Here is a 26,582-nt window from a genome sequence, read left to right on the forward strand (position 1 = left end):
CACATGGGCGTGGCCCTGCGTGACCTGCCGGGGCGTCACGTGAACGCCCGGAGTCATGTGACCGCCGTCTTGGTGTGCTTTGCGGGCGCTGCTTCCTGCTGGGGCTTGGGGTTGTCACTGCTTTCCTCTCTCCGTCTCCTGCGAGCGCAATGGAGGAGGAAGATGAGGAAGCGCGGGCGCTCTTGGCAGGCGGCCCTGACGAGGCTGACAGGGGTGCCCCCGCCGCCCCCGGGGCCCTGCCGGCCCTCTGCGACCCCAGTCGCCTGGCGCACCGGCTTTTGGTGCTGTTACTGATGTGCTTCCTTGGCTTCGGTGAGCCGGCCGGGTGGGTTGGGGCTGATCTTTAAGGAGTTCCCGACTTTCTCTTCGAGGTAGATCGTCATCGTGGTCACTGGTGCCACGGGGCCTCAGCGCAGCTTCTGCCTTAAGCGCCTGGGCCTCCTCATTTTGCCCTTTGCGATTCCAGCCACACCTGTGGATGTTGCTAGTTACTCCGCGTCCGGAACGTGGAGGTCGAGGGGCTGAGCCTGGCAAGTTTTGTCGCGCTCCTTTGCTCTTCAGTAAGCCCCAGGGGCTAGCGACTCGCCCCTGAGGCCATAGATATGAAGGTAACTCCAGATTTTCAAGGTTCCTCTCTTGGCACACGTGGTCAGAGGAAATTCAGAAAGCTTTAACTGATACTAAACGACTTTTGTTTGTTTGGTTTTAGGTGAGACGGGCTTGCTCTGTCACCCAGCCCGGAGTGCAGTGCTGTGAACGTGGCTTACTGCAGTCTCCACCTCCTGGGCTCAAGCAATCCTCCCGCCTCAGCCTCCCGAGTAGCTGGGACTGCAGAGCGGGCGCCACCACACCCGGCTTTATTATTATTATTTTTAGACACAGAGTCTTACAATGTTGTCCAGCGTTTAAAAAACATAAATGATTTCGTCGGCAGTCTTTTATATATTTTTAACCCTCTTTGAGAAAATGTATGAGTGTGTCTTGCTGATAGCTTCAGTGAGTGGATGTTATTCTCTTAATCTTCCACTCTGCCACTGTGAAGCAATCATATTGGACTGGACGTGTGGTAGTCTTGACAGTGGTTGGTTTCACTTATGAAATCTGATGATGTCTCTGAAAACAGTTTCTTGATAATTAGAAAACGATTTTCCTTCCTATGTTACGGTTTTTAATTTATTAAGCAAATATTCTAATATTAATTCGGTATGAATGTGTTTTTCAGGAGGCTAGCTGGAGCCCGTGTAATCAGCAGGTTTAAGAACATTATGGTGGATAACTATGCTACTGCTGAACATATAAGTAGACATGAAGGATGCTTTGGGCTTTGGTTTTCTTGCAACTCTTTTTCACCCCCCTCACCTGTTTTTAGAAGATGATGCCCATCCATTAGCTTTAAAGCAGGACATTGAATCCTTAAAAGCGACTAAAGCAGGGTTTAGAAACAACAACAACAACAACAAAGAAAGAACAACAATAAAACATTTAAAAAAATTGTCCCTACTCAAGCAGACAGTTTTTGGTAAATTCTGGTTATCTGTCTAGATTTCAGAAGCCAGATTCATACCTTTCTAATGACAATTTTTTATTGTCATTAGAACCAATAGCCTCGTGTACTTGTAGAGTTAGTGGAGCTATGGAGACAACATTATCTTATAGCCTACCAAGGAATCTCAATTATTTTATCTTTAAAATAAATCTGAGTGCATGATCAGATCTCTTCCTACTTCTCTCTTTCCAGTTCCCCCAAAGACATTCTTTAATTTAATCCTTTAGAATTTTCAGTTTCATTTTTTTTTTTTTGCATTCCTGGCCCTGTATTCACTAAATTATTTGATTTGGGGTAGTTTGTAGAATTAGAGAACTTGTTTCAAATATTGGTTTTGTAAGAATGGTTACACTCCATTCCTTTGTCCTTAAGCTAACATAATTAGGAAACTGATGAGGTTGTAAAGTTTTTAGTGTACGTGTGTTTGTAAATAAGGAAATAAAATATAGATGCTTCATGAAGATGTTAATAAAATAGTATGTGTGAAGCATGATGAAAGTAAAATAGAAAAACATTTAATTGTTGATTGTTGACTTATTAATTCAGGTTCCCAATATTTGCTGTGTATGAACACTACTAATTTATGGAAGTTATTTGATATAACTTAGAAAATACTGGTGGATAAGGAAGTGGTTCAGAAATATTTCTGTAGTGTCAACCCATAGTATCACCATTTAAAATTGTAATTTCAGTAGTAACTGCAACTTGAAACCTTTATATGGAAAGTATTATTACTTACAAAGTATTTGCTCTTTTCTAGGCAGCTATTTTTGCTATGATAATCCTGCTGCCCTTCAGACTCAAGTTAAACGAGTAAGTTGATTTTTCACCTTTGTTTCTTTTGTTTTCTTTAGAGCAAGTGTAGCGGTGGAGGCATTATCAACCCTCAAGTGGCCTAATCTGAAGTGTCCACTGAATCTATTTTGACATCTGTAGTCACCAGATCCACAGGTTGCAAGGGGCTGAACTTTATTCAGCCCATTTATTCAGATATATATCTGTTGAAACTCAGTTGAAATGAGTTACCACAAATAATTCATTTATAGCACATATGTGACTTGAAATTGTTTCAGACCTTAGATAAATAATTATGTGGTATTTCCACAGTGTTGTCAAAAATACGAGCAGGTTTTTGTTTGCATTTTACTCTCCCAGCACTTAGTCAACTGAATGACAAATGATTTGGTAAGATAGCTTTTTGCCTTCTTAAATAGGTTTTAGTTGTTATTTTGTTTTTTAAATGTGGATACTGATTGCAGAGGATTGTCCATGTCAGGATTTTTAGTCTAGTTTTGTATTGTAAAAACATACTTGATTTACAGTTTTTTAGGTATTTAGATAGTCTCTTTTCTTTGTAGGTTCTTTTTAACCTTTGCACAGGGAAAATGCATAGGTTGGCCCTTTTCATTCTAGAATGAAAGAGAAAGGAAGTAGGAGGAGCATGCTTGAGGGGATAGAGAGGGTAGGGTAGGTAGGGATAGGCTGAGATTATCCTTGTATATGTGGGTGAAGTCCCAATGCAGGTAGTATATAGAAGACATAGACAGAAGTGGCCCCTGTAGCAGTGTGTCTGATCCTGGAATCCAGGAAGCCCCTGAAATGGCATGTGAACTCAAGAAGTTCCCAGGGTTCCCAGGTGTGACTATTTTTCTGGGTCAGGGGCCATAGCTTTCATGAGATTCTCAAGGAAGTTAGTGAGACTTACAAATGGTTAAAAAAAAAACTTGCCCTTTACAGAAAGGAGAATGTAACTGCTTTCCACTTTAGATTGTCGTATTTTTATTTGTTAGTTGCTAAACTTAACTATTTGGGAAAAAATGGTTTTATTTTCTTTTCATATAGGATATGCAAGTGAATACCACGAAATTCATGCTGCTGTATGCCTGGTATTCTTGGCCCAATGTAGTTTTGTGTTTCTTTGGTGGCTTTTTGATAGACCGAGTATTTGGAATACGGTAAGCTTGTAAAGAAACTATGGGTAAATCTTACCTGACTGTTAGAAAAATACAGAGCTAGATTAAGGTATTTCTAGAAAGAACTGAATAAAGTTCTGTATTAACTATGATAATTTGCATGAGTTTTTAAAAAACAATTTTTGTATCTCTGGAATTGGTTTTTGAAACTTGGTGTTTCAGTTAAGGTCAGGACTAGAAAATGCTGATGGTATAAGGTAACCATCAGTTATCTATAGGAAAATTATACTCACCCTGGGAAATCAGATAAACCAGGTTCTGAATCCCATCATTGCCACTTGGTCATCTTCCTGGCTGTTCTGAGCTGTTTGCAGCTTCCTGAGCTTCGGCTCTCTCATTGCTAAAATATAGATGATTACTGCCTTGCAAGGTGGTTATGAGGATTAAGTGAGAGATGGATGTACAGTATCTGGCACATAGGTAGTGTGTGCTTCTTCCAGCCCCAGTGAGATTTTCTATTTCTGCTTTCCTTGGGGTATAAAACATTCTGTGACCACTTCTATTGGATGCTGAGGAAGGAATAACACTGTAAGCTTTGCCACTGTTCGTCCTTATTATTGTGTGTATGTTGTTAGTGAAACTGAAGAGGAATATAGACTGGGAATATTTTCAGAAGGCAGAGACCAAGATGATGAAAGGTCTTCAAACCATGTCTAGTGGATAAAAATTAAAGAAACTTTAAGAGTTTACACCTGGGGACTAACCTTTCAAATTTTTGAAGAGTTAGAATATGAAGGAAGAATTAAATTTATTTTGTTTGGTCTCAAGAGAAGTAGCTTGAAGCTTCTGGGGAACAGATTCCTTTTAATATGAGGAGTTTGCTTGGTCAGATTGGCAGGAGATGACAAAAATTGTCTTGGGACCATAGTGAGTTTTCCAGTGCTAGAGAACATTCAGTAGAACACGGCATGGCCATTTCACAAGCATCTTGAGAGAGAGTTAAGTTTAAGAGGTATGGTTTACCCTGATGGCCTTTAAGGACTCTTCTAATACTGGCCTTTTATTATTCTAGGGCAACATTAATCAGATGTCCAGATTGTGGGATGTTAGATTTGTATAACATGGTTGATATTTGTCCTTTTAAATATTGGTTTTAGTTATCAAGAATTATAACCACTTAAAATTACTTACTGTAAAATTCCTTGGAATCAATCCTAAACTCTTAATGGAAATTTTCTAAAGAATTTACATTTTTAAATAGTTTTGACCCTGGGAACTTCTTGAAGATTAGTTGATTAGCTTTATTGAAGCGATGATAATGATTTAAACTAATATATGCCATTGCTGAAGCCTCTGAAATCCCCTTAGAAGTCCAGACTTCTGTAGATTCGCATTTAGCCTGAGAGTTGCTGGCTTCAGAGGGAGATGAGCCCTTTATTTTTCTTTCTTTGGAGGAAATGCAGAGGGGGCAAAGAGAACCAAAATGAATTACTACTAAAGGACTTTGTGATTACGAATACTAATGTAAACAGAAATTAAGATTTTTTTTCTCTTTCTCTTTCTCATTCTCATTCTTTCTTTCCCAAACAGATGGGGCACAATCATTTTTAGCTGCTTTGTTTGCATTGGACAGGTAAGGAAGGTCAAAACATTCATTGATGATTGACAGTGACTTATAAATTCTTATCTAATTAATTCAGTTGGCAAAGATGTGTTTAATTAATATCTAGCTTAATTAAGCAGAACCCATAAATGCCCATGTGATATAATCCATAGTCTATTTTAAGCCTTGAAATAAATGAACATTAATATTTGAACTTCACAGATTTATTAAGGAGGAATATTAAAACCATTGTAGAAGTTGAGATTTATCACATTCCTTTTGCTTCTTTTTAATACCTTGAATTTACTTTTTCATTGATTTGACATGAACTTCTACATTATAGGTTGTTTTTGCTCTGGGTGGAATATTTAATGTGTTTTGGCTGATGGAATTTGGAAGATTTGTATTTGGGTAAGTTATGCATAATTTAATTTATCCTAATGTATTACTGTTTTAGTGTTCATCTATGAAAGATCTTTAAAAAACATTGTCTCTTCTGGGGAATTACTTCAAATCCTTGAAACCTAGCTTCATATGCATAAGAATATTTCTTAGTTGTCTTAGTTTTCCTTTAAAATATGCAACAATTTTGAGTGGTCCTAATCAACTCTGTGTGGGGTTTGAGTATTAAATAGTTCTCTAGAAATGACATTTTTCCCAGACATTTTGCCTGTTCTGTTGTATTAAAGACGATGATTTGAAACACATTTAGAAAAGTATAGACCATCGATTTCTAGGTTGGTGACTAATGGACATTTCACTCTTTCTTAGCGAGTGATGTGAGGGTCCTTTCAACCCTGTCCAAGAGCTTTGCTTGAATGATCACAATATGTGTAAGCTGACTATTTTGTGTGAATTCTTATAGACCAGTTGTTCTACCTGAATTGCATTGTCTGTTCAGTAAGCCTATTCTGAGACCAGCCTTGGGCTTGCTGCCCTGAGGGACCCAGATGACAGAACTGACTCAGTCTTAAAAGCATAACTTATTCAAGCTTTGCACAGGTATCAGGAGCACGTAGACATAGATGACATACCACAAGAAGTACCATAAGTGAGAGAGAAGGAAGCAGAATGTATGTAAAGGTATGACAGGGATTCAGAAACAGAAACGTGGTCAGAAATGGCCTTACAGATGAAGTAGGCCTTGATAGAAGTACAGGATTTGGATTAGCAGAAGAGAGGGAAAATATTTTTGGGCTAGGACAGAGTCACAAGAAATAAGACTATTTCTTAGTTGTCTTAAGACTCTTTCTTAGTCCTTAATACTGAGGTGGCCTCGGTGTAAGGATATGGAGGAAGGAAGCTCCTAACTGAAGGTGCTTGGAGGAGAATCGTAAATATTGAAACTTACTGAAGGAAAATTAAAACCCAGGAAGTAGGAGAGTGTTGAATATGGAAAGTGAATGGGGGGATTGATTGATGGAGAGCTTTGCATATTCTGAAAAGTGTGAGTTTTTATGTTTTCACAAAGCACGGACCACTTTTCCCACATCTGCATTTTATATAATATCGATGGTAATGTCGTAACCAAGATGACTCCTTTTATTGCCTGTCATGGTTGTTATTGCAGTATATCATGTGACTCCAACACTTAGCAGTATAAAACTACCATTTCATTATGCTCACGGACTTTGTGGGCAGGAATTCAGACAAAGTGTAGCAAGGACAGCTTGTCTTTGCCTCCAGTGTCTGGGGCCTCAGCTGGAAAGATTCATGGGAGGGTGGGAGCTGAGATCATCTGAAAGCTTATTGACTCACATGTTTGGCACCTGGACTGGGATGCCTCAAACACTGGGACTGCTGACTGGGGCACTTACATGTGGCCTCTCTTTGTGGGTTGCTGTCTCACAGCATGGGGGTAGTGGCTCAGGGCTCCAAGTGCGAGGGTCGGAGTGAAAGGATGATGTCACCTTTTATAACTGAGCCTTGGGATCACACTGCCTCATTTCCACCGTATTCTATTGGTTGAAATAGTCACAAGCCCACTAGGATTCAAGGGGAGGGGACAGAGACCCTATCTCTTGATAGGAGAAGTGTCATGCTAACTGTAGTATTTCTTTAAAGTTGTGACTTCTGTTTTTTTTTTCTTCTATTTTTAGGATTGGTGGAGAGTCCTTAGCAGTTGCCCAGAATACATATGCTGTGAGCTGGTTTAAAGGCAAAGAATTAAACCTGGTGTTTGGACTTCAACTTAGCATGGCTAGAATTGTAAGTATAATGAAAAGCCTGATGAAGCCAAATGGGAAGCAAAAGATTAAATCTTATAGTTATCTCTTAAAAATCACAGGATGAAATGGATTTGTGTATGGTAAATTAGATATTAACTTTTATGGATTTCTCTAGAACACAGCATGGCATTTACCTTGAGTAAAGCATTCCTAACCTTATTTCATCTAGCAAACAGTCTAAAATGGCTATGTACATTCATTAGTTCAAAGAATCTGAGCATAGGGAGGGATCCTGTAAGTTTTGTTGTCTAATTTCTTACCCATTTTTGGCATCCCTGCTAGAACCTCTCCACCTATGGCTGTCCAGGTTCTGTTTGCAATATTTCGAGGGATTGCAAGCTTGCTCTGTGATGAAGCAGCCCACCTACTTCAATGAACTTTATGAAGCATAACCTCACATAGCGATGAAACCTCCCTTTACGAGTAGCTTTTACTGATGGCTCTGACTTTTGCTGTCTGTAGGTAAAGTTTACCTCCTCTGCTGTGCATCAACGCTTTGCTCCTTTGTAGACAGCTCTTAAGTTCTTGGTTATATGTGCTCATTTCTTGTGGTTGTCTGAGCCATATGACATGGATCTCAGCTCCCTTACTGTGGTGCTCATGCCTCTCTGAACTTATCTCAGTTAGCCAGTACTCCTGTTTGTATTTGGAACCTAGAGATAATCATGGTGTTTCAGGTTTGGTCTTAGAGGCTATGTAGGGGGAAAAACATTATGGGTTTTGTTTGTTTGTTTGTTTGATTGAGACAGGGTCTCACTTTGTTGCCCAAGCTAGAGTGCAGTGGTGCTATCTCGGCTCATTGCAGCCTCGACCTCCCAGGCTTAAGTGATTTTCCCACCTCAGCCTACAGAGTAGTGGGGACTGCAGATGTGCACCACCCCGCCCAGCTAATTTTTGTAATTTTTGTAAAGACAACATTATGTTTTTATTAATGCAGACTATAAGGTGTGTTGGCAGTCCCAAATCCCATTAGGTTTTTTTCCCTCATTCCCATGAATAGAGTGTTAAAAAAAATTTTTTTTTTGCCACTAAACATCAAGTTTTCAAGCTTTGACTTTTAGTATATGTGCTGCCAAGGCGAGCAGACTCTTCGACTTTTAATAAGTGTCATGAAAATACAACATAGTCTCAGGGAATAAGAAATTCAATATAAAAATACTTGAATATAATATGTGAGTATTTCTATATTTTTATACATGTAGGTTCTTTCTGATTTTTCACTATTATAAATAGTGCTATAGTCTAACACTCTCGCTGTGAAAGTTCTATACATCTCTTTTAGTCTCCTTAGGCTAAGTGGCTAGGAATGGAATTATTAAGTCAGAGTATTTGTTAGGTCATCTGAGGACTATTGAGAGATACTTCCACATTATCATTTCAGAGACGTTTACATCCCCATCTGTGAGATATGAGAGGATCCCTTTTATTGTAGCATTGATAGTACAGGCTATTAATTACTTTTAAAAAATTACTTTATCACTTTGATAGGAAACAGCGAAATATTTGAATTTGTAGTTCTTTGGTAAATCTTGTGGTTTTCCAAGTTTTCTAAATTTTACCTATAAGGATATTCCTAAAGCTTCACTACGAGTCTTGTGCAAGTCAATATATGTTTGTGGCAGTTTGTGAATCTAGTTGTCCAATAACGTTTTAAAGAAGGAAGTGAAATCAGTTGAGCAAGACTCAACTGACTTCATTCTGGTTACTAGAACATCAGGTTCTTTTCTGTGTCATTTTAAGTTAGCTATAATTCACTAAGCTGCATTCTGAGGAGCTTTAAGTTTCTCTCTTTCTCTACGTATGTATATTCTTTTGATGAGAGAGCTGATAGGATTGCTAATGGAAAATATGTAGAGTGTGGGGGAAAACGGCGGAGGCAGTCAGGATGACTGCACAGTTTTGCCTAAGCAACTGTAAGCACTGTAACCTAGTGCTTGATACTCTGCGCACCATCCCCCAAACCAGCTCCTGCTGTAGTTTTCACATCTTCAGTTAAAGGCAACTGGGTTTTGGTCATGTTAGGTTAGACGTGCCTGCCATTCGTCCAAGTGGAAATGTTGAGTAGGCAGTTGCATATATGGGTGTAGAACTCAGGGGAAAAATCTGGACAAGTGATATAAGTTCAGGAGCAAGGAAAATGCTACTTAAAATTGCAAAACTTGGTAAGTAAAATCACCAAGAGTGTGGATGTTGAAAGAAAAGAGATGATGTCAGTTACCAAGCCCTGGGGCACTTCCCACATTTGCAGGTTGAGAAGATCGAGATGGAGCCAACAAAAGCGCTCCACTGGGATGGGCGGAAAGGCAAGGGGGAAACTACAGGCTGTGGTATCCCAAAACCCAAGAAAAGAAATCAAGGTGGAGAGGATGTCAACTGCTTGAAATACTATTGATAGGCCAGACACTATTGAAGACTGTGAAATGTACATGCCTTCAACAATATTCTCATAGCAAATACAGTAGCAAATTTCACTTGGCTGTTTCTTATAAAATACTAGCTAATGGTGTTACTCAAATGAACAAGAAGGTAAACAGAGACCTACTGGAAGCTTTCTTTAATATCATCAAAAATGTAAATTCATGGCTGGGTGTGGTGGCTCATGCCTGTAATCCCAAAACTTTGGGAGGCTGAGGCGGGTGGATCACGAGGTCAGGAGATTGAGACCATCCTGGCTAACACTGAAACCCCGTCTCTACTAAAAATACAAAAAAAATTAGCCGGCATGGTGGCGGGTGCCTGGCGCCTGTAGTCCCAGCTACCGGGAGGCTGAGGCAGGAGAATGGCATGAACCCGGGAGGCAGAGCTTGCAGTGAGCCGAGATCACGCTGCTGCACGCCAGCCTGGGCGACAGAGCGAGACTCCGTCTCACCGAAAAAAAAAACAAACAAAAAAACATATATATATATGTATGTATATGTAAATTCCTCAAAGACAGGATGTTGCGTTAATAATCCTTTCATTCCAAAATATCTATTAAATTACTATTTAAAATCTCTATTAACTATTTAAAATATCTATTAAATAAAATAACATGACCTGGCTTATCAAGTGCCCAATAAATGTTTCTTGAAATAATGAGTTTTCAAGTAACAATAGTGAAGGAAAATTAGAAGGGTGCTGGATCTCCAATCCCGAGCTAAGACATGAATACTAGGAAAAATGAGAAGTCCATTGAAGGTATATGGTATATACTAATAGTTCAGGTGTCTAAATGCAATCAAACTCAAAAGCTCAGGCAATAGAAAAATCATGGAGAGGTAAAGTCAGGACCTCTGTGGTCATTCTGGAGGCTACATAGGGAACAAGAGAAGCGCAAAAAAGACGGAACCTATGTCACCCCCAGCAGCCCTATAATGGAATAGCTCTTGGCCGTTTTGATCATAAAATCATCTTACATGGATCCTAAATACATAAATCAGATAAAAGTTGAGCAGCATTGGCTGAAACTGAGGTGGCTACCTGAGATCTGGCTCATTTCACCTCAAGATCTCCCTACCACTCTTATAATCCCTAAAGTGCCTCTAAGAAGCCCCTGAGATTCCCTTCTAGAAACTCAGGGTAATTTATATACAAATATATCTATGCTCTGACCACTTCCCACTGTGCCCACTGCTGACCACCTAGTGCTAGGCCCAATCATCTCTGTTCCGGATTATTGCTATAGCTCCCTAACTGGTGCCTTTGCTTTTGCCTTGTGGTCTGTTCTGAATGTAGGGTGAGTCTGCCAGTATGAGTCTGTCACAGTATCATGCCACTTCTCTACTCAAACCCGAGTGGCTTCCCATCTCACACAGAATAAAAACTGAAAGTCCTCCTGTAACTCCCCTTCCCACTATTTCCTCACTGGGAACTCATCTCATCCTCTCCCTTCTCCATTTGCACTGTTCCAGCCTCTGCTCTCCTTGCCATTCCTTGAACTCCCAGGCAAGCTCCTCTTGGGGCCTGTGCAGTGGCTCTTCCTTCTTCCTGGAGTGCTCCTCCTTCAGATATCCCCACAGTTCGTTTCCTGCAAGTTTACACTCCAAAGTCACTTTCAGTTGGGAGGCCTCCACTCCCAATTTTATATTCTCTTTTCCAGCTTTTTTTTTCTTATTTTTTAAAAGTACTTGTCAATATTTTTATGCTTTCTTCTTCTTCTTCTTTTTTTTTTTTTTCAGACGGGGTCTTGCTCTGTTGCCCGGGCTAGAGTGCAATGGCGTGATACTGGCTCACTGCAACCTCTGCCACCCGGGTTCAAGCAATTCTCCTGCCTCAGCCTCCCGAGTAGTTGGGATTATAGGCGTGTGCCACCATGCCCGGCTAATTTTTGTATTTTTAGTAGAGACAGGGTTTCACCATGTTGGCCAGGCTAGTCTCAACTCCTGACCTTGTGATCCACCCGCCTTGGCCTCCCAAAATGCTGGGATTACAGGCATGAGCCACTGTGGCTGGCCACTTTATTCTTTATTATATTCCCAATACCTGAAACAGTGACTGGCATGTAATAGGGGCTCAGTAATTGCTCAGTGAATGAATAAATGAATGAAGAATCATCTATTATAACTTTTACTGTCCTCTTTATGGACATTCAGAGGAAGATGTTTTTCCCCAGATTTCAGTGCCAGGAAAAGTTGGGCTTTTTCTGTTACTGACATATTTTTGTCTTAGATATGCTGGATTTTATAACTCATGTTTCACTTTTGCTTTGGCTGGTAGGAAGTTCTACATGTACTATGTTATTTTTTTATACTAGCAGTTTCTAATAAATTGGCTTTTTTTTTTCCTGTGGTAATTATCTGTGGCTTTATCTTGGTTTGTCAATTTTTTCTTGTAGTATTTTTTAAGGAAATTACCTCCTGTTTAATTTGGATCCTATTATACCTATTTCTGAGCCACCTCAAAGCCCTTTTTTTTGAATAAAGCAGAGGTATATATGATTGAAAACACTGTTGATTTTTTTCCCTTTTCATTTAGGGAAGTACCGTAAACATGAACCTCATGGGATGGCTGTATTCTAAGATCGAAGCTTTGTTAGGTTCTGCTGGTCACACAACCCTTGGGATCACACTTATGATTGGTGAGTGAATCCCATGTCCCACATCTCCATTCTCCTGAAAGCTTGTCATAGGAAGTATCGTAGCAGGGAGGAAAGAACACTGGAATTTGTGTCTACTTTGGTTGTAGTGTTATCTCCATGGTTCTAATGAACTCTTTGACACAACTAGAAGTAGGCTATCATTTACCCCATTTGTATATTAATTTCCACTTTCTAAAAATGGATTTAAAATTTCTTAAAATAGATGGCCTTATTCCTTGTTATCTACTTTATTTTATTTTTATTTTTATTTTTGAAACAGTCTTGCTCTGTTGCTCAGGGTGGAGTACAGTGGTGCGATCTCAGCTCACTGCAACCTCCACCTCCCAGGGTCAAGCAATTCTCCTGCCTCAACCTCCCGAGTAGCTGGGATTACAGGCTCCCGCCATCATGCCTGGCTAATTTTTGTATTTTTAGTGGAGACAGAGTTTCACCATGTTGGACAGGCTGGTCTTGAACTCCTGACCTCAGGGGATCCGCTCACCTCGGCCTCTCAAAGTGCTGAGATTACAGGCGTGAGCCACCGCTCCCGGCCTGTTGCCTACTTTAATATTGTCATTTGCATCTCATACATACGAAGAGATTATGTATGTAAAAACTCTTTGAGAACAACCTGAGAATTTATTCAGGTAAGATGTTAATTAAAAGTTCATAGCAGCGGTGGCTCACACCTATAATCCCAGCACTTTGGGAGGCTAAGGTGGGCAAATCACCTGAGGTTGGGAGTTCGAGACCAGCTTGATGAACACGGAGAAATCCTGTTTCTACTAAAAATACAAAAATTAGCCGGGCATGGTGGTACATGCCTGTAATCCCAGCTACTCGGGAGGCTGAGTCAGGAGAATCGCTTCAACCTGGGAGGCAGAGGTTGAGGTGAGCTGAGATCACGCCATTGCACTCCAGCCTGGGCAACAAGAGCGAAACTCTGTCTCAAAAAAAACAAAAACAAACAAACAAAAAACCAACCAAACCGAAAAAATGTCCATAGCATAAGGGAGAATTGTTTTCTTTAATCAAATACTGACCTTTTCAGTCAGTGTGCCTGGAGAGCTTAGATTTTTTGGAAGTCTGATGTGATACGATATGGTTGAAAAACTACTAAGTTGGGAGTCAGGAGCCCTGGGCTCTAATGCGAGCTCTAACTAGTTCTGTCATCTTGGACAAGGAAGTTAACCTTCTGTGTCTCAGTTTTCTTTTCTGTAAAATTACAATTGTTTCAACAAGATTGTATAGGTCACTACTGTCCCTAAGTTCTCTTGGCCAAGGCTCTGTGGTGCTAGTTGCTGTGTGGGTCACTGGGAAGGACACGAGGCTTTCTAGGTTTACCACTTTTGCTTTTTCTCTGGGCAGGCAGTTTGTCTCATTGAACCCCATGGTGTGCATTTGGCTGTTTGCAGGGCTCTAGAGAGACCTGTGTGATGATAGGGTGAAAGTTCTGTGCCCAAGATGTGCACATCTTTTATTCCCTTTTTCCCCGATTTTTAAATGGACACATAATTATATATATTTATGGGTATAATTTGATGTTTCCATACACAGATACATTGTATAACAATCAAATCGGAGTATATAGCATATCCATCACCTCATGCATCTATCACTTTTTGTAGTGACTACACTCAAAACCCTCTCTTCTAGCTACTTTGTAATGTATAATCCCTTACTGTTAACCATAGTCACCCTACTGTGCAATAGAACACCAGAATTTACTCCTCCTAATTGTAACTTTGTACCCCTTGATTAATCTCTCCCTGTCCTCCTCTCTCCTATTCTCTTTTGAATAATATAATATTTTTTATATATATATTCATTCCACATATGAATAGTATTTGTCTTTCTGTGTTTTATTCCTTATAATTCCTTGATCCATACAGCCTGGTAAAAAGAAGGCAGTGGAGTGGTAATCCTAAACAGGCAAGCATATTTAAAGATTCTTTCAAAGTCTTCCTCTCAAATCCTTTGCCTTACTTAAAACCTCCTTTTTACTCTTAAATGTTTCTTAGTATTCCATCTAATTTCCTCCACAATGGGGAATTTTAGAGTAAGACGTTTAGAGTCAGAAAAGACCTGTGCCATCATCAAGTCAAATCCTCTTATTTAAAACTGGGGAAATTGAATCCAAGAGAGCTTATGTTCCATGTCCAAGGTGATTCAGCTCGTTAGAGCTCATGTCTACTGACGCTGATTTCAGCGAATTTTCAACCAGGCTGTAGTAGGACAGGCAATTAAAGATTCATTTATTTTATTAAGCTTCTTTTGGAAATTCTTCCGGAGAAGTGTATCGTTATTCACTCTTTATCGTGATTTTCTATAGTGATGTGAGATCGGTATTAGAGAGAAATGCTGATCTCACAGGAAAGATCTTGAGAGTACTGCGCTTTGGGAGGATGGGGCACTTGGGCTGCCAGAGGGCGGGAGCGAAGGCCGTGTACTCTGGGAAAACATTGGAAGGAAGAGAGAGTTAAAGAGCCTAACTTGGCTTCATCATTTTTTCCCTGGTGTCCATTGACAATTGGTGCTTAGACTGAATGAAGAAATGAGGACTAATTCAGTAGCTGCTCATCAGTTTTCTTCAGTCTGTATTCTGCATTACAGGACTAGACTAGTTTTTTCTAGTCTTTTCCTTCTTATCTTTAACTTTGGACTGTGAAATAATGCAGTAAAAGCTACTGCTGTTTGCTGAGTATTTAAATGTATTCTTCCTCTTTCGTCCTGATTTAGTAATTGCGGATTTTTCTCATGTCTTTATGTGACATCCCTTTCAGTTGCTGTTTTCTGCTATTTATGTAACATACTTCTCTTTAGGAACCTTCTGTTTGGTTCGCTTTTCAAAGTCTGTTTTTCTTTTTTTCTTTTTTTTTTAATTTAGGGGGTATAACATGTATTCTTTCACTAATCTGTGCCTTGGCTCTTGCCTACTTGGATCAGAGAGCAGAGAGAATCCTTCACAAAGAACAAGGAAAAACAGGTAAGTCTAAATGAAAGAATGGGACTTCAGGGAATTATGGCCTTTGTGAGATTTTGCAGTGAGATAAGTTCCTAATGAAGTGTTGTAAAACCAGGTGGAGTTTAAGACATAATTTTTATTTTTTATTTCCAAATTGATTTCCACTTTTCTAAATTTTTAGATATATTTTCTTTTCCCCTTAAATCTTTTGGCAGAATTTATGTTCTCGATTGTACTTTGTGTGTTTGCAAAATGGTTATTGTTCTTGGAAGGGAGCAGGGAAGGTAGATGCCAGTCTTAGGTTTTGCTTTTTCTTATGTCTTTGTAAGTTTTCCCAGAAATGAAAAGTGTGTGTGTGTGTGTTTTTTTTTTTTTTAACTGAATTGCAAAGATTAACCACAGGATTTTAAAAAATAATCTTGACTATAGATGAAAGCTCCTTAGGTATGCAAAATTATGCTGATAGTGTCTTCCTTTTCTTCTCTAAGGTGAAGTTATTAAATTAACTGATGTAAAGGACTTCTCCTTACCCCTGTGGCTCATATTTATCATCTGTGTCTGCTATTATGTTGCTGTGTTCCCTTTTATTGGACTTGGGAAGTGAGTATTCTCTCTGTTTCCATTATTTCTTGTCTAAATTATCATGAGAGTTCAATCACATAAATGTAGTTGTTAAAGCAGTAAATCTTGCTTCTCTGGTTATAGTTTATATTTTCACAGGAATTACTTTATATCCTGGGATATACATACGTTTTCGTTTAGCTTAAGGTTTAGTATTGGTTTTATACTTTTATTATTCTTTTGAAGAAATACCTGTATTACTTCACTGTTCTGCTGCTAATAAAAAACTGCCTGAGATTGGGTAATTTATAAAGGAAAGAGGTTTAATTGACTCAAAGTTCCATAGAGCTGGGAAGGCCTCAGGAAACTTATAACCATGGCGGAAAGGGAAGCAAACACGTCCTTCTTGACGTGGTGGCAGGAGAGAGAAATGAGTGCCAGCAGGAGAAATGCCAGATGCTTATAAATTCATGAAGTCTCGTGAGAACTCACTATCACGAGAACAGCTTGGGGGAACCACCACCATGATTCAGTTACCTCCCACAGGGTCCCTTCCATGAAACCTGGGGATTATGGGGATTACAATTCAAGATGAGCTTTGGATGGGGACACAGCCAAACCATTTCAATACCTAATAATTTTTGATTCATAATATTGATTTGTTTTAATAGTTGATTTTAGACTAGTATTCTTTTTTATTCCCTCTTTATTCCTTGGTTAAAAGGCTCTTACTGAGAATGGAGACTGTTTATTGGTGCACTGTGACTGGGAACATCTCCATTTATTAGGACTGTAATTCTGCCAGACTTAAATTCTGGGTCCAAAGCAAATTCTTCTTTGCTTTATCTTCTACTCTCTCCTTTTGCATTGGCATCTGCTTAAGCAGAGCAATGTGAGTGTGTTTGTGCAGGTGTATGGTTTGTACCCTTTAAGGTCAGGCTGTCCTTTTAAATAATTTGAGACAAGAACCCTATTTATTATTTAGCGAAGAATCCATTCAGTACTGCTTTTAAGCAGTAGTATATTTGATTTTCTGAAAATGTGTGTGTATTGCTTGCTGCATACCAGAGAAGGAAAAAAACAAGCATCATATTTTATTTAGTCAGTAAACATTAATGTAAATATTGAAGTTTAGCAGATTGCCTGAAGGTGAATATAAATAAGGTGGGAAAATAATATCAAGAAAAAAGCTAATTAAAATTGAGTTACTTTTATTCAACTCTTTATTTTTTGAAAACAGAGTATTTCTCTCTAATGTGCTAATTTCTCTGTCTTTTTAATTTTAGAGTTTTCTTTACAGAGAAATTTGGATTTTCTTCCCAGGCAGCAAGTGCAATTAACAGGTATTTTAAAATTAATTTTTAAAGTGCCTATTGCATGTGAAGTGTGGGTCTTTATAACCAAATGTTATAAGAAGCAAAAAAGATGTATGTGACCTAATATTGTTTAAGTGTGAAACTAGGACTACATTGGGACTTGAATCCTGAGTGGCCATGTTTAAATTAGTGGAAAACCAAAGAAGTCTTGGACTGCTTTTTATAATTTTTGATGAGCATTTTATAAGAATGTTAAATAAGTTAGGATTTGCTTTGCCTGATATTTTCAGGACTTTCTTGAAACTGATGTTTGGCTGTGTTGCATTTCATGAAATGTCTTATGTGTTCTCTGGGCAGTGTTGTATATGTCATATCAGCTCCCATGTCCCCAGTATTTGGGCTCCTGGTGGATAAAACAGGGAAGAACATCCTCTGGGTTCTTTGCGCAGTAGCAGCCACTCTTGTGTCCCACATGATGCTGGCCTTTACGATGTGGAATCCTTGGATTGCTATGGTAACGTCTGTGTTAGCACGTGGTGGGGTCAGGGCTTCAGCAAGGAGTCTGTCACGATCATCTAAGTAGGCATGCTCAGCAAATTCAGATGACAAGGCCTATAATAGTGGGGAAATGACGACTTGATGCCAATTCCTACAAAATAATTATTTTTTAAGATATAATTATGAATTATTAACATATAAAGTGTCTTTTAATTTCATTTGGTTTATTTAACCAGTTAACTTCAGTGCTGAAAGAGAATTTGAAATAAAGTAGCCTTATAAAAGCCAGAATGCTTATTAGTCCCATTTGTTTTTCTAAAATAAGTGACTTAAAACATTCCATCATAGATGGCAAAAAACCAAAAATCTGTTGGACCAGTAACTCTTCTTTTTCTTTGACTTGCTTAGTAGGTTAAAAATGATAATGAATTCAAGTTTTTGTTATTGTTCCTCAAAATGTCATTTTTAACACCCGAGGCTCTAGTGCTGTGTTTCCTACCTGTTAATAAAGGAACATCTGGCACATAAATATTTGTGCAGTGGGTGGGAATTCTGTAGAAGTGTTCAACAGATACAGTACAGACTCCTAGAAGTAGAGATGCTACAGCAGGGGGTTTGCATATTTAACATCTTGGTAAAGATTGTGAAACTTTCTCCAATAACTTTCTACCCATTTATAACTTTAGTAATATACAAATGTGACTTTTTTTAGTACTCTTTCTAGTATTGGGCATTGTCATTGTTTTAATCTTTGCCAATCTGATAGGTGTAAGTGATACTTATTTAAGTTTAAATCACAATATTTCTTTTTTAATGGAAGGAACAATCAGCATAAGGTGAGGTTTACCAAGCATTGTTGGTGATTACTGGGTATTGGTGACTCAGAGGCAGGATGATGGACTGTTAGCATAATATTGCCTTGACTGCCTAATCTGTAACTCCTAATAAATACTGGAAAATTAGCTTGCCTGAAACATTGGTAAAAACTTTTTAAAAATTACCTTTATTTTCTTACTTAGTCCTTGACTGCATCTTGGGCCCCAGCCAGTTATATATGCATATAATATGATGACAAATGAAAGTGGTTAAGACAGCGTGTATCTTGTCACTAGAGGGATACTCTTAGGGCAGAGACTTTTTTGTATATTTTGAATATGAATTTTAGCCTAATCATAACAAAATTTGCTTGAGTATTTATATGTTAACTACTCTGTCACTTTTGCTAATCTGCATTAAAAGAAAATCACCTTTTGGTTAATGTAAGACCGTGACCTTTTTCTGCATTGCTTTCTATAGTGTCTTCTGGGACTCTCCTATTCATTGCTTGCCTGTGCATTGTGGCCAATGGTGGCATTTGTAGTTCCTGAACATCAGCTGGGAACTGCATATGGCTTGTAAGTATTTACACTGTGGATCGTGTATGTCTCTCTCTGCTGTGTCAATTTAATTATCATATAAAACTCCAGATCTGAATCTAGTCGTCATCCAGCTTCTGAGATAGCTCTGAACCTGGAGATAACTGGAAAAGTCAGTAAATCTATTTAAGATACTGTTGTGGCCACAAAAGAGCCTCCAGCAAGAGGAGTGGAGTAAGCTAACCCAGAAGAGGTCCTTGCTGACGTTACAATCTCCCTGCCTGTTTATGTGAGGCTTCTCAGTGAGAAGCTGAGTCCAGTCCCTGGCACAGAAAGGCAAAAGGGGGAAACCGCACCTGTGGTTGGTATTCGCATGGCCCTTCTTTCATTCAGCACAGAGGTATTGAATCCACATTGCACTTAATGAGGCAAGCTCCCTTACCTTTGAGCAGTCTAGTAGTGGAAAAAAACCAATCCAAAATCTAGTCAAGTCATCCCTGGTGGAAAACATCTCTGAACACAAATAGTATATGGTTCACAGATACTAATATTTATAGTGAAGTGTTAGCCTATGTGTGAAGCCTTTTGAAAATGCAATGTGTCTTTATATTTCTTCCATTGTAGCATGCAGTCCATTCAGAATCTTGGGTTGGCCATCATTTCCATCATTGCTGGTATGATACTGGATTCTCGGGGGTATTTGTTTTTAGAAGTGTTCTTCATTGCCTGTGTTTCTTGTGAGTATTCCATGTGACAACGTTTTGTTTCTTTTACTACATAACAGAATGTTCTTATTTTTACTTAGGCATATCTCCCAGATTTGCCTAATTCTCGCCTGTGTATTAGAATTTCATAGCTGGTGACTTTCTAGCCCTCTGAAGATTCACAGGCATTTTTCAGGAGATTCCTATCCTGAAAGGCAGTGATGGAGTTGGTTTCATATTCTCTTTTAACTATTTACAGTTTAAAAAAAAAACAAAACATTTTCCCACTTAAAGTGGAACAATTTGAAGAGTCCTGAGTATATCCCTAGTGTAACTATGTGGAAACATTGGTGTGATTTAGGTGTGAGTGCTCATGGTTATGCATTAGGCAGTTTTAAGTGACTTTTATTTTTACTCCGTAATTTAGTTTTTACCTATAATTTCATTGGTTTGAAATATGAAGCATTAGGAAACTTGAAAGAAATATAAAAATAAATTAGCGTTTGTCCATAATCTTTAGAATACATATAAATTGTGTTTATCTGAAAAGAAAATTCTCCTTAACACATCAAGATGTCTTTTATACTTCAATATTGTGCTTAAAATGACAAACCACAGTGATGATTTTATCAAACTTTGTTTTTATTTACAGGGAGTAAAGACTATCCATACCTGAAGTGTGGTATTTGCAGATAATTGCTTATGAGTTGCCTTGAGTGCATTTTGTTATCTCATAAATAAATGTGCTTGTTTTAGAAACAAGGACATCAAGTTTTAAAAATAAATGTTTAAAAAAGTGGGTCATATAAGAATTTCAAACATTAGGTCATAAAATGTTTTTTGTCTATTTTTGATGCTGCAGCATGTGGTTAAATGTCAGTCCACAGTTCAACATGTATTCGGGTCTCAAAGCAAGCACTGTACCATTTGATTACGTTTTTCCGTTATTTTATTTTATTATCATTACTTTTTTAGAGACAGGATTTGTCTCTGTGGTCCAGGCTGGAATGCAGTAGAGCAATCACAGCTCACTGTAACTTTGAACTGTGGGGTTCAAGTGATCCTCCCACCTCAGCCTCCATACTAGCTAAGACTACAGGTGTGCACCACCATGCTTGGCTTATTTTTAAATTTTCTGTGAAGATGCTGTCTCACTGTGTTGCCCAGACTGGACTTGAACTCCTGGCCTCAAGTGCTCCTCCTGCCTTTGGGATTACAGGCATGAGCCAAAATAATAAAACACTAGGCCTGCCCTATTATTGTAAAGTAAATTAAACAGTGTTCTTCACTTATTAAGGGAAAAAGCCAAGGGAAAACATGAATTTTGAGGTCTTGATTGGCTATGGGCTTCTGGGAGTCTAATGATCACATTTTAATGTTTGGTTACTTAAAATTTGTAAAATGGACCTGGCATTTTTGGACTGAAAGCCCCCAGAAGACTACTGTTTGGCTTCCTCTAAAATGATAAACAGTCAGGGGCTGGCAGGAGTTTTTGGTACGTCCATGAAAGAACCAGCACTGAGAAAGGGAGAGGAAGGAGGGGCAGGGCTGGGCTGTGGCTGGATCGGCTCCCTTTTTTGTAGGGGCCTCAACTTCCTTGTTTCTGGCCCTGCCACTCCTGGGCTGAGTAGCCCTTGGAGAAAATGGTGTGTAACTTATTTTTTGTGTTTTTGGAAAATAAAATAATGGGAATAATATTTTTATTTTAAATACCAATTGATAAAGGTTTGGTTGTGTCTAAGCTTTACTTTGTGATTATGATTACATAGGAATCATTGAGAAGAAATACTTATTTTAAGGGCCGTATGTTTTTTCACTCCTAGTGTCACTTTTATCTGTGGTCTTACTCTATTTGGTGAATCGTGCCCAGGGTAAGTAGAAGATCTGATATTTGCTTCTTAAACTGCAGTGGGTCATCTTGTGGGGTCTCTGGGTTTTCTGCCTCTTTGGGGGCCAGTGCTTTAGTTCATGCGGTAGTGACTTTCTGTTTATAATGATGGAAACACATTTGATTATATAATATATAATTATGTTTTCTGGGCCTTCATATTTGTTAAAATTGCTGTCATTTTGTTAATCTTCTAGCCAGATCAGTTTCTTATAATATAAAATCTTAGATGTTATTTTTATATTAATATAAAGAAATATAGCATTTAAAAAGTAACCTAAAGCCCCTCTGTGTTATTGTCTTACATTAAAAAAAATCAGAATAAGCACATTTATAGCTATAATTTACATTTTAAGGTTCAAGATGTTTGGTTTAGAATTAGAAATTGCAGATTTTTTTTTCTTTTGCTAATTCATACTGTATGTATTAGTGCATTTTGTTGTTGTTGTTCTTTATAAGATTTTGATGCTGTCCTTAGTAATTTTTCTAACTGCTTGCTCCTAAAGAGTGTTATGTGTTTAGTAGAATATAATATACATTCTGTGTAAATAATTTTAGGTCATTTCCTTTTTTTAAAAAAATCGTTTTTTTTTTCATTTCTTTCTTTTTTTTTGACAGAGCCTCACTCTGTCACCCAGGCTGGAGTGCAGTGGTACGATCACAGCTCACTGCAGCCTCAACCTCCCAGGCTCAAGTGATCCTCCCACTTTTGCCTCCCAAATAGCTGGGACTATAGGTGTGTGCCACCACACCCAGTTACTTTTAAAATTTTTTGTAGATATGGGGTCCCTCTATGTTCCCCAGGCTGGTTTCAAACTCCTGAGCTCAAGCAGTCCTCCTGCCTCAGCCTGGGATTTATAGGCGTGAGCCACCACACCTGTTCATTTCCTTTAATTTCTCTTAATTTTCACTATTATTGAATATTAATACAGTGTCCTGAAGCAATACACAAGTCCAAACTCAAAAAAAATGCTTAAATTAAGGGGTGATTATTTATATCACACAAGAATTTCATTTTTTCCCTTTGGGAAAGTTCTAGTAGATAAACCATTTCTTTTTCATTGTCGGTAACTTTTTCTGTTACTTAAAATACAGTGTATCTATGCAAATGGTTGCATGTATGTGTGTATGGTTGAAATTTACTTATAATACGTACATGGAAAAGATTGTGTTTATTTGTATTTTAGGTGGGAACCTCAATTATTCTGCAAGACAAAGGGAAGAAATAAAATTTTCCCATACTGAGTAAGTATTAAAAGGGTGAAAAGTTGTCTTTATTTTTGAAATCTTAAATTTGAGCATTTCATTTCAAGGTTTGGGTTTTGAAGTTTTTTTTGATTCTCACGCCTGTTGTCCAGGCTGGAGTGTAGTGGCATTATCACAGTTCACTGAATCCTCAACTTCCTAGGCTCAGGCAATCCTCCCATCTCAGCCTCCCAAGTAGCTGGGACTGCAGGTGTGTGCCACCATGTCTGGCTAATTTTTTGTATTTTTAGTAGAGATGGGGTTTTGCCATGTTGCCCAGGCTGGTCTAGAACTCCTGGGCTCAAGCAATCTGCCTACATCGGCCTCCCAAAGTGCTGGGATTACAGATGTGAGCCACCGCGCCTGGCCTGGGGTTTGAACTTCTAAGAGATTAGTCTTTCTTGAGTTTTGAGAGCTAACTATTATGTGTGGAACTACTATAACAATATTCTTGTTTTCTTCAGAAAGTTTAAAAATGGATATTAAGGCTTAAAATGAAGGAAAAAAATAATTGGGTTTAAGTTGCTCTCTGTGAGACAGAGAGAGAGAGAGATTGATGGATTGATCGATCGATCTATAGTACTTGTAATTTATTGGAGGAAAGTCCATCGTCCTAAGGTCCTGGACTGGGCTTACCCTTCCATTCTCTCAGATATTTTCTTTTTCTTAAGCAGTTGATAATTTTTCATCTTCTTCTGGTACCAGTATGTGGTTCTGTGTTCTCTGACTCATTCGGAAGAGATTTAAGTATATAGTGTGGTGTTTAAGTTAACTTCTTTTTCTAAAAGTGTATACTGAAACATAATAGTGATTCTGTTTCCTGTTATTTCTAATATTTTTAGACATTGAAGTTTTTATTATTTTAAATATTTGTGAATATGTATACCATGTGATTGTAAGTTTTGTGACTTTTGACTAGGTTAAAATCTGGTAGAATAGTCTGTTTTTTTGAGATGGGGTGGTTTTGGCCATATTAAATTCACTTTTAACAAATACATCTTAAAATAATCAGAAGTATGAGTTTTGAATATCTTCATGATAGTCATGTTAAAAGTTTGGAAACAACATAAATGTCTTAGAGTAGGGAAAATGGTTAAATATATCATGACACATCCAGGTAATATGTTGTTAAAATCATGTTTTAGAAGGATTTTTAATGTCTTAGATACTTAACATGCTGTATGTTAAGTAAACAAAAGATAAAAAGGCAAATATAATATCCTAATTTTATTCAAGAAAAAGTATGCTGTCACATGCTTATTTTAAACCCAAATACTTATGTATAACAGAGAAGATACCGCTAGAAATAACCTTATATTAATTGAAACCTCAATATTAATTAAAAGCAGAATATTTTTCAGATTTTCTACATTGATCTTTTGTGACTTTTAGAATCAAGAAGAGTTAAAAAATTATTCAGAAAAAAATGTGTAGCTTAGTATATGCTATTACGTGTCTTGTAATGCTTGGTTTTCATTTTATAAGGCAGATGAGTTTCATGTTTTTTCTTCTTTTTATAATTTATTGCATTATGTTTTGCAGATAAGAAGTTTAAATGAATATGTCATGAGAATGGGCTTAACACGTCGTTGGTTTGAAAACCTCCATTTTTAAAAATTTACGGTTTAGTTACTAGAAAAAATAGTGGACTAGAAAGTTATATTTATATCCAAATATACCTATTTCAAAGTGTATTCGTGAGGCCTGTTTTAGCCTGTGTCTTTTGTATTGTGTGTTGCTGAAGAATTCTACTTTTAGTGGGCTCATCAACAATGAAAGGGTTAGAAAACTGCTGTGGAACATCCAGGTGAACTTCAGGAAGGACAGTGAAAAATGGAAAACATCGGAGCTTCTGTTGAGATAATCTTCATTAGGTATATATCTTAGGGATACAGCCTTGTTTTTATCTTATAGCAGGAAAAAATCTTTTGAGGGGAATAGAAGGACTGTGTTACACAAAATAAACAATGGCATTGTCATAGGCCTTCCTTTTAGTGGTAGGGCATAATGCTGGGGAATACGTGAAGATGTTTGTATGAAGTCTCTTTCCGATCATGACCAGTAGCTTGCGCTGTACTCTGTAGTTATGTGGATTGCTGAGCAATGACCCTTTTCAATTGCTTATTTCTGTGTTACTGAGCACGACGTAATTAGGGACGTAATTTTATAGCATAAACTTCCTGTACAGTTTTTCTTATAGTCTAATAACTAAAAAGTGACCTTCAAATTGTGATAATTGCCTATGTACATGGATAAATTAAAACACTGCACACGGAGTACTTGATGTCTTCTTTTGATTTTAAAAAATACAAAAACACTGATTTTAACTTTTATTCATGCAGAAGATTGCCTAGAAGAAAACCCAAGTTAGAATAAAGAGAACTTGCCCAATTACAGTCATTGAAGGATTATGGGGGTAGCTTTTTCTCCAGAGTAGAACTTTAAGTAACATTTGTGGTTTTTCTATATTAAATAAAATGTGAGTATGAAGCTTCTCTGACAAACTTTAAATACTTTTTAATGTTTTTCAGCCTTAACATATTGTTTGTTAAAGTCAAGGAATGCAGATATTTTAGACAAAATATTAAACCAATGTATTTAGCTGATTATATTGTTTAAAGTACATGGCATGACATTGTAAGTGTAAATGTTTGGGAACAGATTGAAAGTACGTTCCTCATGCAAGGTAGCTTGGCAGCTTTATTTACATCTGTTTACATCTGTTTTTCTGACTTACAGTTTATTGTGTTGATATGGCTTGTCTCTGTGTCCGCACCCAAATCCTCATCTCGAATTGTAATCCCTGTGTGTTCAAGGGAGGGACCTGGTGGGAGGTGACTGGATCATGGGGGCAGTTTCTCCCATGCTGTTCTCATGATAGTGAGGGAATTCTCATGAGAGTTGATGGTTTAAAAGTGTGGCACTTCCCCTTCACGCTCTCTGTCTCTCCTACCACCATGTAAGATGTGCCTTGCTTCTCCTTTGCCTTCTTCTATGATTTTAAGTTTCCTGAGGCCTCCCAGCCATGTGGAAGTGTGAGTCAATTGAACCACTTTAATTTACAAATTACCTAGTCTCAGGTAGTATCTTTATGGCAGTGAGAAGTGACTAACACATGTGTCATTATTGAGTTGTTAGTTCTTTAGGCTCTGACTGCCATATGACTGTTTTAGCACATGGGTGTTGAATATTGACCTCACAAGTGCGGGAGAGTGCAGGAAGTCCACACTACTTCTGCTGGAAGGCCCATGTGGCCTGGCCTCTTGCCTTGTCTCTCCACTGCCTCTGTGCCCCAGCCACAGTGAGCTGCTTACATGTTTTCAAATGGGTTGTGTTCCTTTCCCTCCCAGCGGGTTTGTCCACACTGCTCCCTTTGCTTAGAATGTTTTCTCCAAGGCTCTCTAGAACCTGTTTTTGCCTGATTTACACCAGAAAACCTTAGCCCCCAGCCCAGAACCATTCTTTCTCATGGAAGCTCTTCCAGATCCTTCAAGCTGTACTGGGTTCTTCTAAATTGCTGTGATCTTGCAGTTTTCCTTTTTAGCTTATTATCTGTGATAATGTGGATGTGGGTCTCTCTGTCTTCCTTAGATTGTAAGCTCTTTGAGGGCAGGGACTGCATCTGTTTTGTTATTGATGATTGTATCGATAGTGCCTAGCAAATGTAGGCACAAAATAAATATTTTTTTGAATGATAATAAAAA

General features: G+C 38.2%; 1 protein-coding gene across 7 annotated transcripts; it reads left to right on the top strand.

Moving 5' to 3' along the window:
* Nucleotides 1-50: 50 nt before the first annotated feature.
* On the top strand, nt 51-26,582 carry MFSD1 (major facilitator superfamily domain containing 1). Of its 7 annotated transcripts, none has more exons than XM_074031321.1 (16): nt 51-608; nt 710-2,359; nt 3,389-3,501; nt 5,050-5,092; nt 5,406-5,473; nt 7,162-7,270; nt 12,244-12,346; nt 15,234-15,332; nt 15,800-15,911; nt 17,159-17,215; nt 17,546-17,702; nt 18,983-19,080; nt 19,666-19,778; nt 21,569-21,616; nt 22,821-22,878; nt 24,421-26,582. In XM_074031321.1, the coding sequence occupies exons 3-16, from the start codon at nt 3,392-3,394 to the stop codon at nt 24,422-24,424; spliced, it is 1,179 nt and encodes a 392-aa protein (XP_073887422.1). In that variant the 5' UTR covers nt 51-608; nt 710-2,359; nt 3,389-3,391; the 3' UTR covers nt 24,425-26,582. The 7 variants fall into 7 exon arrangements, 6 of the variants coding, with proteins under 6 accessions (XP_073887422.1, XP_015300730.1, XP_005546289.3 ...); XM_015445244.4 differs by having other exon boundaries at nt 2,307-2,359; XM_005546232.5 differs by having other exon boundaries at nt 51-312; nt 2,307-2,359.

The sequence above is a fragment of the Macaca fascicularis genome, chromosome 2 (genome assembly GCF_037993035.2).
Source record: "Macaca fascicularis isolate 582-1 chromosome 2, T2T-MFA8v1.1".
In the NCBI taxonomy this organism is placed as follows: domain Eukaryota; kingdom Metazoa; phylum Chordata; class Mammalia; order Primates; family Cercopithecidae; genus Macaca; species Macaca fascicularis.